This window comes from Bufo gargarizans, chromosome 4, assembly GCF_014858855.1.
Source record: "Bufo gargarizans isolate SCDJY-AF-19 chromosome 4, ASM1485885v1, whole genome shotgun sequence".
Lineage (NCBI taxonomy): Eukaryota > Metazoa > Chordata > Amphibia > Anura > Bufonidae > Bufo > Bufo gargarizans.
The window spans coordinates 515,979,859-515,992,438 of record NC_058083.1 but is presented as its reverse complement, the minus strand read 5'-3'; the positions used below and the strand labels follow the sequence as shown (position 1 = coordinate 515,992,438).

The 12,580-nt window shown below is 43.6% G+C and overlaps 1 protein-coding gene across 1 annotated transcript in view; it reads left to right on the top strand.

Annotated features, from left to right (window-relative positions):
* Positions 1 to 434: 434 nt before the first annotated feature.
* Positions 435 to 12,580, top strand: part of LOC122935527 (gastrula zinc finger protein XlCGF26.1-like) — a 32,035-nt gene continuing 19,889 nt past the window's right edge. Inside the window, exons 1-3 of the mRNA XM_044291297.1 lie at positions 435 to 487; positions 569 to 759; positions 1,786 to 1,888. Of these exons, the coding sequence (XP_044147232.1) occupies positions 463 to 487; positions 569 to 759; positions 1,786 to 1,888 (319 nt within the window). The 5' untranslated portion in view covers positions 435 to 462. The remainder of the gene's footprint in view (positions 488 to 568; positions 760 to 1,785; positions 1,889 to 12,580) is intronic.

Below are 12,580 nucleotides of genomic sequence, written 5' to 3'. Positions count from 1 at the left end.
TCACATTACATAATCTTCTCTATGTTACTAACAGATGGACATGACTGGAGAGGTGAGGGACTCTGGAGATGTATGGAGTGATATTTATTACTGCGTCTCTCCATAACCAGGAATACACAGCAGTGAAGAAGACCTCTAGTGAGCATTGTCAGGCCCCGGTATCTGAAGGACGGGGAGGAATCCTGAGCCCAATGTCCAGGCCGACACCTCACATCCCGATACATGAGAAAGTCAACAGAGAGAAGATCCTAGAGCTCACCAACAAGATCATTGAGCTGCTGACTGGAGAGGTGACATCGCTGGGAATGCCGGGACATTATACAGTAACGCTATGAAGGCATCTGGGTGATGACTGTATTATTGTGTTGTCAGGTTCCTATAAGGTGTCAGGATGTTGCCGTCTATTTCTCCATGGAGGAGTCTGAGTATTTAGAAGGACACAAAGATCTGTACAAGAACGTCATGATGGAGGATCACCAGCCACCAAGTAAAAGACATGACTAAATACACACATCCTCTCACTAGTTATATGTAAGAAATTAATTGTCACTGTATGTTTTTTCTATAGTTAAAGAAGAGAGAACAACTCCCAGTCCTCTTCTTCTACAGGATGAGAGATGTCCCAGTCCTCTTCTACCTGATGAGAGATGTCCCAGTCTTCTTCTACAGTATGAGAGATGTCCTAATCCTCTTCTTCTATGGGATGGTTCAGAAGAACATCAAACCATTCCATATGATGGTCAAATAGATGGAAATAAGGTCTCTTGAAAGGTTCCATATGATCTGTAGAAGTGCTGGGAAGATCTTGTTTTCAGTCTTGTTTTATAAACCAGTATTATATGTTATTTCCTTGTATAATGAGAAAGGTAGAGATGGCAGGATTACAGCTAACTATAGACCTTGCATGTCGTCTGGATCTTCTCACAGTTTTTTGGTCAGTAGAGACTGCTGGTTGGAATAAGGAACCAACTAGATGCATATACACAGGAGACCTGCAGATATTTTTGGGTCAGACAATGAAACATGGCACATGTAGATCCACTGTGTCTCTTGAACAGATTTGACATGGTTCTGCTCCAAAGTGTATTATATAAGTGAGCCCCCCCCCCCCTTCCCTCCACTTTATCCCCTGTACAGGGATCAGGGATCTGGACTTTGTTGCAGGGGAGCCACTAGGCTGCTGCACTTGAATTAGTTTCTGTACAAGTGACTGGTGACCCGCGTTGTCAGGAAAGGCAGAATACATGCAGTCCGATAAATGGTCCGTTGTCAGGGCAAGCAGCTCAGGATCAGAACGGAGATCAGGCAAGGGTCAGGTCCAATCTAGAAGTCAGGCAGAAGTCTGTACTAGAACCTATTGATCAGGCTCCTTTCCATGGCTTGTAGAGATCAGAGTGCGTGCATGCCGGCCCTATAAGAGCCAGACATAGTGTGTGCACACATGACCTATGGGCAGAGAAGGTCATTATCGTCAGGAAGCAGGCCTCAGCTTGTGTGGGAGGACAGCGTTATTCCAGCAGCCAGGACCACTGGGAAGGGAGAGAGGGATGTCTGTGGGACTGGACCACTGGAGCCCTAAAGCTATGGAGCAGGTAAACCAGGCAGCAGGCGTGCCCACCAGCAGGAAGGGGTGGAGCTATAGGCATGGACCGCTGCCATAGCAGATAACTCTGCTGTCATTTCATCACTTTTTGTCATTGTAATTAATGATCTTTTCTGGTCACATCAAACATTCCACACGACTTCTCCATCAGTCTGCTGACTTTTACAATTTCTGTTTTACAGGTTTTAAATCTGGGTAAAGATCTGAACAATATTAAGGCTGAAGATATATATGTGAGGGGTGATGAGCAGATCATAGAGGACATTCCCACCGATAACCACCCAGGTGAGTAGTAACCACTACATAAAGCAGAGAAAACTCACCGATTCTGCTCCTTCACTGGCTACTGATGACTCCTTGTATAGTCAGGTAGTGGTGGCAGTTTGGGGGTCACATATTGTACTTTCTGACAGGTTTTCCTTTATTAGCACACAATTGTTACCGATACCAGGTGTCCCACAGTATTGATCAGAAGGTTGGGGTTATCACCTATACTTTTAACTTGTATGAACCCTCTTTCCGTAGTACTTAGAGGCTTTACTGACACTATTGTGCCACAATTTTTGGAAATAGGAAAAGCCTTATGGTAGAGCCGAAATAAAGAGCCACCAATGAACAGTAGCAGCTGCCTGTCTGACCATAAAGATTTCACAATGTTCTGCCCTAAAAAAATATTCATAGGAGGAAAAATCCCCAGTGGTCAGTGACAGCTTGCTGGTCATTCTGCTGACCCCTTCCTGCTAAAGACTCTCCCTAGGGGCTCTGACCAATCCCAGTATATCGGGCCCCAAAATATCTCATGGCAGCTGTTAAATGGTCTCCTTGTTGACACCTCAGAGAACAGTCACAGTCATGGTTTTCCTCATTGTTCAAGCTGCCAGCTTTCAGAATCAGGTTTTGTTAAATTTGACAATCAGGTTGTTTGTAGGAAAAACTACTTTTAAAACGTACCTGATGTCATCCGACATAGATCAGGTAGTCACTGGGGCGTACCGCTGGATGAGGCGAGACACAGCATCATCTCCTCTATCCTGCCCAACTTACTCTCACAGAGCTCTGCTGGCTTCTTGATGTCGGCTCCTGGCAATGCGATATCTCGCACAGTAGAAGACATTGGCAGGGATCTTGTCATCTGCTGACTGTGGTCCCAGCATCTCCTGGGCAAACACAGTGAGTGCTTGAAGCCGGGGTGTATACATATCTGCACGCTTCACATGTCAGGATCCCGGTGCCGGAACGAGGTCTTCTGTGTCTGCGTGAGATTTCTCACTGCCAGGAGCGGACATCAGGAAGCCAGCGGAGGTCTGCAAGAGCAAACTGGGCAGGATAGAGGAGATGACTCCGTTATTCGCCTCATCCAGCGGTACGCCCCAGTGATTCATGTTTGGTGACATCAGGTACATTTTAAAAGTGGGGTTTTCCTACAAACAACCTGATTGTCAAAGTCAACAAAACCTGAAAGTTGGCAGCTTGAACAGTGGAGATCATGTGAAGAGCTCCATAGGCCACTTTTGGTGACAGGTTCCCTTTAATGGATTTTTTATAATGGCCGCCCTTTATTTGCATAGAAACTGTTATAAACCATTTTCACTGGAATAATAAAAGTTACGTTTTCATGCAAACCAACATTCAGAGAAGAATTTCTACTGGATGCAGTCTATAGGTGGCTGCAATATTCATTACACAATTTCCCTCTCCCTGATTGGGTGTGAAACCCAGGACACCACCAGTATACGATTTAGGTCTAGAACCCCGATAACACACGGTGTAAGGAAGAATGTGAATGGATAATAAATCAGGAAAAATCCAAACCACTTCCAACAAAGAGACAGCCCTTTCTGGGATTAATTCTAGATTCGTACCTCCAGAGATGTTTTTTTTTACCAGAGGAAAAAGCGAGACTCATCCAAGAAAGAATCAGGGACCTGATAAGATACCCTGTAATTTCAATACAGAAAAGGGATGTCTATCCTGGGGTCTCTTACATCGTGCATTCCAGCAGTACGATGGGCACAGCTCCATTCAAGGGGACTACAATGGGAAATCTTGTCCCAATTGAAAGAGAGAGTCTCTCTAGAAGAATAAATAAAGATATTGAGCCAGACCCTCCAAAACTTAACATGGTGGTTGGACGAAAGAAATCTAATCCAGGGCTTTCCATGGAAATTAGGAAAGTTGATTTGTCTGACCACGGACGCAAGCCCATGGGGATGGGGTGCCCATATCCAGGAAGTCTCCCTTCAGGGCCTTTGGGGATGTGTCCAAGAAAAAGGGTCCTCCAACCTGAAAGAGCTGACGGCTGTGCGTCTAGCAATGAACTCTGTTCTGCCCATGATAAAGGGAAGAGATTTAAGAATCCTAACAGACAACAAGACGGTAGTTTCATACTTGGACAAACAGGGAGGCACAAAGAGCAGTACCTTAATGCAAGAGGCCTACAAAATCCTAAATCTAGCAGAGCTAGTGCTTCAATCTCTGCAGTCCACATCAGGGGCATCAAAAACAAACAGGTGGACTTTCTAAGTCGTCATATCCTGTCTCAGACCGAGTGGACTCTCGACCAATCCATTTTTGAAAAAATAACGGACCTTTGGGGACATCCGGAAATAGATCTATTCGCGACTCACCAAAACAAAAAGGTCAAATTTTTTTTTTTTTCCTAGACCAAACCGGATCCCCCTATGGGATAGATGCCCTGATTCAGAAGTGGGACTTTCACCTGGCCTACGCCTTCACACCTTTTCCGTTAATTCCCTGTGTATTGCGGAAGATCCGGGAAGAAAGGACAAGAGTGATCCTCATTGCCCCCTTTTGGCCGAGAAGATCTTGGTTCACATGGCTCCGGATCCTGTCCGTCTCCGACCCATGGGTGCTTCCAGAGATCCGGGGTCTGTTGAGCCAGGGACCAGTATTACATCCTCACATAAAGAACTTCCACTTAACTGCGTGGAACTTGAGAAGTATATACTAAGAAAAAAGGGGTTTTCTGAGGCCTTAATTTCGATCCTTATAAAAAGTAAGAAGCAGGTCACTATCGCCATTTATACTAGGGTATGGCAGAAATTTCTGACCTTTGTGCAAATTGATATTAACGATATTCCACCTTCTTCTCCCATAAACTTAGTGCTAGAGTTCCTCCAAAAAGTGTTAGACTTAAGCCTAGCAGGTAGTACTCTAAAGGTGCATGTTTCAGCCCTGTCAGCTCTATTCAATCAGAAGATTGCATCATGTCCATGGGTATCTAGGTTTTTTAGGGCAGTTGACAGATCTTCCTTGGTGTCATCAGTTAGGCCTCCTCCTTGGGATTTGGATATAGTCTTAAAAGCCTCATCTTGCCCTCCATTTGAACCTATAGATTCAATTTCTATAAAATATCTCACCCTAAAACTATGTATCCTGGTCGCTTTAACATCTGCCTGTAGAATAAATGAAATTCAGGCTATCTCCATTAACCCACCGTATACCACGATTGATTCGTCCTGACCCGGCCTTCCTACCAAAGGTCGCTTCCAAATTTCACAGCTCACAAGAGATTACTCTTCCTACCCTCTTCAAAAAAACAGGTTCTGAGGAAGAGAAGTCCCTTCACTGTTTAGATGTCATAAGGGCTTTAATTAAATATATTTCCTGTGCAAATCTTCTTCGCTCTTTATTCTATTCCAAGGAGTGAATAAGGGAGGCACAGCTTCAAGAAGCTCTATCGCCAGATGGATTGTTTCGGCTATCTTTTTATCTTGCTTATCTTCGGGGTTAGGCTACTTTCACACGAGCGTTCTGCTGTCCGCTCGTGAGCTCCGTTTGAAGGAGCTCACGAGCGGAGCAGAACGCTTTCGTCCAGCCCTGATGCAGTCTGAATGGATGCGGATCCGCTCAGACTGCATCAGTTTGGCGGCGTTCAGCCTCCGCTCCGCTCGCCTCCGCACGGCCAGGCGGACACCTGAACGCTGCTTGCAGCGTTCGGGTGTCCGCCTGGCCGTGCAGAGGCGTGCGGATCCGTCCAGACTTACAATGTAAGTCAATGGGAACGGATCCGCTTGAAGATGTCACCATATGGCTCCATCTTCAAGCGGATCCGTCCCCCATTGACTTTACATTGAAAGTCTGAACGGATCCGCTCAGGCTACTTTCGCACTTAGAAATTTTTCTAAGTTATTAATGCAGACGGATCCTTACTGAACGGAGCCTCCGTCTGCATTAATATGATCGGATCCGTTCAGAACGGATCCGATCAAGCGCTAGTGTGAAAGTAGCCTTAACTCCACCTATGGGTTTGAGAGCACATTCTACCAGGGCCGTGGCTACCTCTTGGGCAGAAAGATCCTCGGTCCCCATTGAGGATATTTGCAAAGCTGCCATCTGGTCCTCTTCTTCAACATTTTATAGGCACTACCGTTTGGAATTAAATTCTCCTTTAGGATCTTCTTCTTTCTACTCGCCCACCCTGATTGTTCCTCTGTTAAGTCTCTCGTGGTGCTGTCATGGGTGAAGGGAAAAATGATGATAACTTGACATGACAGCACCCTTATATTCTCTCCCTTGGCAGATTTGATGTCTCTATATTCACTTGGGTGTAGCAGTTAAAAAAAAAAAATTATAATAATTTTTCTTAAGGATTACATACATATAAATAAAAGTAAACGTGTCTCTAACATATCCTCCGATGCTTGGATATCACACTGAATTGGGAGGAGAGTGTCCGCCCTTTTGTTCTCTGCAGGTTTCCTGTCTCTGGGGGCGGATCCTCTCTCTCTCGTGGTGCTGTCATGGGCTCTGGAAAATCAAATTACCGGTAAGTAATCATCATTTTCCCCCCTCCCTGATTGTATGTGAAACCCAGGACACCACCAGTGTAGGATTTAGGTCTAGAACGCCGATAAAATGCGGTGTAAGAAAGAATGTGAATTAAACAATTTACTTGAATGTGGACATGACAGCTTCATCAATCTCTGGACTCCTGGATTATGCAATTTTGTAATGTTTGTTAATTTTTTGGCCCCCTGTTTGAGTTTTATTGTTCTTTGTTTAGTGGGGGACCTCATCAGAGGACTGCATCTGGTATTCTATTCTTTTCAATTTTCTTTTTATTAATATTTATGAATAACCAGCTGTAGTAATACAGTACAAATCATTTTGCTTTAAAGGTGATATAAGAACAATCAACATAGTTTGCATGAGTTATAAAAGTGGTTAGGCAGTCCATAGACATTAATAGACATTAAGCAGAGAGATACAGTCCCAAATTTAATGTTGTTCTCCATGGAGCATTAAATCATGCAGTTGGGCTGTTTCTTGCTTCTGGATGATTGTCTTGTAATAGTATTCTTCAGATGAACGAGTCGGTAATTGATTAAACTGCCTTGTATATATAATCTAACACGTAAAAGGACCTGTATAATTAAATATTAAATGTATAATATGTATAGGTAGGGGGGGGTGGAGAAAGAAAGGGGATAGGGGAGTGTGGGTTTGAAGGGGATGGGGGGGGGGGGGGGTCCGAGATCACTTTCTGATATATAGAGGTGTGTATGCAGTGGAATGTTGCCATTATTGGTTAAGTCGTCTCGTGTATTTCTATTGACTGTTATTTACGGTTAGATTTTCTTCTGACATGTGGTTTAGGAAAGGAGTTGTGCTGCGATAGGAAACCCATGGGGCCCAAAGTGTCTTAAACCTGCTATGGGTGTGTTGTGTTAACGCAACAATTTCTTCAATACCGTATAGTTGGTTCACCTTATGTAACCACTGGGGTAATGTGGGGCAGGTTGATGTTCTCCACAGCGGGGGGATTAGGAGTTTAGCTGCTGCTAAAAGGGAATGAAAGGAGATATTTCCTCGGCACATTTTGTTTCTTTTCATTCCAGCCTAGAAATATCAAGGCAGGCGAAGGCGTTGTTGTTTTCAATGAGCAGACGCTTCTAGTTATCTCTAAGACAGATTTCCAGAACAGTGCTAATTTCGAGCAGGACCATTAATTGTGTAGGTACGTCCCCCTTTCTGAGTTACATCTCCAGCAGGTATCGGGAATAGATGGGTACCACATGTTGGTTTTAAGTGGGGTTATATACCAGCGAGACAGTACCTTGTATGTATTTTCTTGTATTCGTATACAAGAGGATGGGCCATGAGAGCATTTGTCGATTTTAGAGATTGCGGTGGTTGTCAAGTTAAGTTTCAAGTCTCTTTCCCAAAGGTCTATATAGGCCCATTTTATTGGGGCAGACCTAGTGAGTAAAAGGTTTTAGAGTTTTGATAACACTTTAACCGGTGTGTTATATTGTGCCATTAGGGTTTCATGTGGTGTCAGTTGTCTTTCTATCGTTCCTTATGATATATAGTAGTGGAGTGCTGATTTGAGTTTATTGTATGTTAAAAAGGGTAATGGTTTTTCCCCCATTAAGTTATTTATGTCTGCTATAGATTTCACAGTTCCTTTTTCCATTATGGTCTCTAGTGGCATGTCTATATTGTGTAATCGATCTGAGGCAACAAGTTGCTGTTGTGCTGTGTATCGTTTCGGCAGATCTCTCACTGTAGCAAACGGGGAAGGGGCTGGCAGAAGTTGTGCCGTATGTGTTCTCCATAGTTGGACTACCTCTTGGGTTAGGGCATTCTTTATAGTTAGTGTGTCTAAGTAATCAGTTGGTGCTACTAGTAATGTTTTGAAAGGTATCGGGGAGGAGGATTCCTCTCATGCGACATGTAATTTGTCTGTTGTAGGTCCTGTCCAGTATATAATTCTAGAGTGTACTGCTGCTGAGTAATATAGGTATAAGTCTGGTACGCCCAGGCCAACTAGCATTTTAGATAATGTTAGCGTCGAATAACTAAGGCTACTTTCACACTGGCGTTTCTGGGTCCGCTTGTGAGATCCGTTTCAGGGCTCACAAGCGGCCTAAAATAAAACAGTTAAGCCCCAATGCATTCTGAACGGATCCTTATCCATTCAGAATGCATCAATTTGGCTGCGTTTGGTCTCCGTTGCATTTTTTAGCCGGTCACTGAAATGCAGCATGCAGCGTTTTGGTGACTGTCAGACGATGCAGAGCCAAATGGATCTATCTTGACTTACAATGTAAGTCAATGGGGACGGATCCGTTTGTCACTGACACAATATGGTGCAATTGAAAACGGATCCGTCCCCCATTGACTTTCAATGTAAGTCAAGACGGATCCGACTTTTTTTGAATGAATAATGCAAACGGATCCGTTATGAACAGATACAAGCGTTTGCATTATTTGTGCGGATCCGTCTGTGCAGATACAAGACGGATCCGCACCAAACGCGAGTATGAAAGTAGCCTTAGTCTTTCATATGTACTTCGAGGATTTGGGTATCTTGATCGGCAGCATCTGGAATAAGTAAATGAATTTGAGTAGATTGAGTCCTTTTAATAAGTTTTTTCCTTCCCATCCAAGATAAAAAGGGAGTTGTCCAGGATTTTATTTAATTTAAAGCGCTTGGTAATAGTGGTAGATAGTTGAGTTTGGTCAGGTCTCACCAACTGGCGCTGAGTTTAATCCCCAAATATGTTATGTGACTTTTTGGCCATTTAAATGGGAATTGACTTTCAAGTTTATTTTTTAATTCTTGGGAGACATTTATTCCCAGTGCCTCAGAATTTCCAGGTTTATTTTAAAATTGGAGAGTGAGCCAAATTTGGTAAATGTGTCCAGTACTGCTGGTATTTCTTTTATGGGGTCTGTGAGAATTAGTAGGAGATCGTCGGCAAAGGCTGTGGCTTTGTGCTCCACTGCGTTTACCTTATATCCTGCTATGGCAGGGTGTGGTCTGACGCTCTGAATCAGGGTCTTCATCACTAGGATGAATAACGAGGGAGACAAAGGGTAACCCCGTCGAGTACCATTTAGAACAGGGATGTCAAACTCGTGGCCCTCCAGCTGTTGCAAAACTACAACTCCCATCATGCCTGGGCATACTACAGCTATCAGGGAATGATGGGAGTTGTAGTTTTGCAACATCTGGAGGGCCATGAGTTTGACATCCATGATTTAGAATATCAAATGGATCTGACAACAGGCCTTTAACTCTAACTCGTGTGTATGGTCTTGAGTATGGTTGAGAGATCGCTTTGATAAAGGGGTCTGGAATTTGAAAATGTCTTAAAGTTTCAACCATGTAGGTCCAGTCCACCTTGTCTAAGGCTTTCTCCGCATCCGTGCCAAGAAGGACTAACTGGGTGCATGTTATATTAGCGCTTTGTATGAGGTGTAGCAGCCTGATGGAATTGTCTCTGCCCTCTCTACCTTTTACAAAGCCAACCTGTTCAGGTGAGATTAGGTTTGGTAATAAGGGGCTTAAGCTCTGCGCTACAAGGCTGGCATATATTTTTAGATAATTTGTTCAAAAGTGATATAGGTCGGTAGTTACTGCATAATTCTGGATCTTTCCCTTCTTTGTGTATGAGGGAGATATGTGCCTTGAGTGCTTGTCTCGGTAATGCCGAACCCTGCAGCACAGCGTTCCAGAAGCGCAGGAGGAGTGGTTGGAGGGTTTCTCGAAGGATTTCGTAGTATGAGATAGGTAGACTATTAGGGCCTGGGCTCTTGCCTGTGGGGCTCTTTGACAGAATGGAATGGACCTCAAGAAGCTGGGAGATTTAGGGAAGAGAGGATGTCTTTAATATCCTCCCGTCTCCTAGTTGTTTTATCGTTGGTTTCTTAATTGATATAGGGTTTTATAGTAGTGGCAAAATGCGTCCGTCAGATATACCCTTAGCATCTGTGACACGTGTGCCTGAATGGTGTTTTATATACGTGCGCGCTTTGCGTTTCTTAATGAGAGACCTTATTAGTTTGGAAACTTTGTCCCTATGTTTAAAGTCTGTTTTTTCAGGACATGAAGAACTTAGCGGATTGTACATTATTTTGAGGGTATCTCTTGAGTTAGTGGATTTGTGTGTGAGTTCTAGTTGTTGTATAAGTTCTTCACCGTTTCTTGTCTGCATTTGTTGAGGTGTGAGGCTATTGAAATAAATTTGCCTCGTCTGACTGCTTTATGGGCTTCCTATAGCGTTGTAAAAGGTAACATGTTATCTATGTTCCGAGTGAAGTCGTTTGTTGAAGTGCGTTTTCTATGCGGCTTTTATATTGTTGGTTGGAGAGGAGGGATTCATTTAATCTTCAAGTCTGTGAGGACTTTGAGATGTTACCTAGTGAAGTGCGTAATAATTAGATTGAATGGTCTGGGAATAATGTTTATTTCTCTAATGATCATGAGCGATTGTAGGGGGAGGAATAAGTAATCAATGTGTCCATATGAATGTTACACGGGAAAAATGGGTGTAGTCTCTTTCCATTGGATAAATGTGTCTCCAAGTATCTATTATTGGGAAGACTGTAAGGTTTTATGTATTCTGTTAAGTGCCTTTTTTGGACAGCATTGAGCACCCTGTGGACGTGTCCATGTTCTTGTTTGAAGCATATGTTTCCTATTGTTACTTGTGTGTTGGCTATTTTACCTTTAAAAATAATATAACAATAACAAAGACAGGTGCACTCTGCGGTCTTACTAACCCTCATACTGGTGTAAAATTGAGAGATTAGCCAACATATCCGAATTGGAGGACATGTCTAAGCCCGAGCACCGCGCTAAGGTTTCCCAAGTAGCTTGGGACCTAATGCTGTACCTACCTGTGCCGTATGGGCAATACCAGGAGCCAGCCAGCGAATTACAGGAGCGCAAGGTCCGACTCACAGCAATCTCCCAGTAACTTCCAGCATGTGACCATGCATACAATGGGAGGAGGGAGAGAGCTCTGAGCCCCATCCAAGACTGGCTGATATAGCCCAGGCCTCACATGTGCACCAGAATGCTTACCTTTAATAAAAATATAGCGACCTTGTGCTTCAGCTAGGGTGTCTTGGTGTTGGAAAGGTACATTTCTACTAAAAGCTATGGCGACTCCTCTAGACTTCCTAGACATCAAGTATGAATGATGCCACTGGTTATATTGGGATTTTTGGAAGGTGGGGGATTTGGGTTGGATTAAAGAGGACCTTTCATGTGTCCAAAGAATATTAACTAAGTAGCAGGCTACGTACCAGTAGCAGCGCCCAGGGATCTAAGTGCATTTGCTTTTATTCCTGGGCGCTGCTCCGTTCGCCCCCTGTGTCCCCCGGTAATTTCCCCATTCAGAGCACGGAGGAGATGCCAGTGCCATGACGTCACTTCATGTGATGCAACGACAGAGGAGGAGGCACCTTTTGCAGCATAAATGGCAGCAGTCGGTGCCGATGTCTGGATACAATGTTGGAGCCGGTTGATTTGCAACGCGCCGACCCCTTGGAAACCTCGAGGCCACAAGCCCTGTACTGGAGTCATCTAAGCATAAAGAATGTAGTGAATGTAGAGTAGCTTTACCAGCTTCTTATGTTAGACCACTATGTCAGGGATGTGTGGATAAATTGGTTCTGGAAGAGTCACAATCTTTATCCAAAAGTATTAAGGCTTTGGTGAGATCTCAAGTTAAATCATCTCTTAAGTCCCTAAAACTAAATCGGCCACTGTCACCAGAAAGAGCCGGTTACAGTAGAAAGACTGATTCTGAAAACGCTAGGGAGGATGATTATTTAAATTACAGCCACAATATCTCAGATGATTTTTCGTATTTGGAGGTCCCTGTTTCCGGCTGAAGATACAGAACTTTTTTTTTTTTTAGTTAGAGCACGTAAAACAGCCTAAATCAAAAGCTGACCAAGTTTTTGAGGGACATGGTCCTAAATATCATAGAGTATTTTCAGTGCATAAAAATATAGAAGCTCTTATTAGAAAGAAGTGTAAAAATCCTGATATGAATTTTTGTTATATCAACTATAGTCAAGAGAAAGTATCCCTTTGAAGAATCTGTATCTAAAGTATGGGATAGGGCCTCCACAGTGGATGCACCAGTTGCTAAGATCAGTGCTTCCATTTGAAGACCTGGGATGCCTGGGAGATCCGTTGGATACAAAATCTGA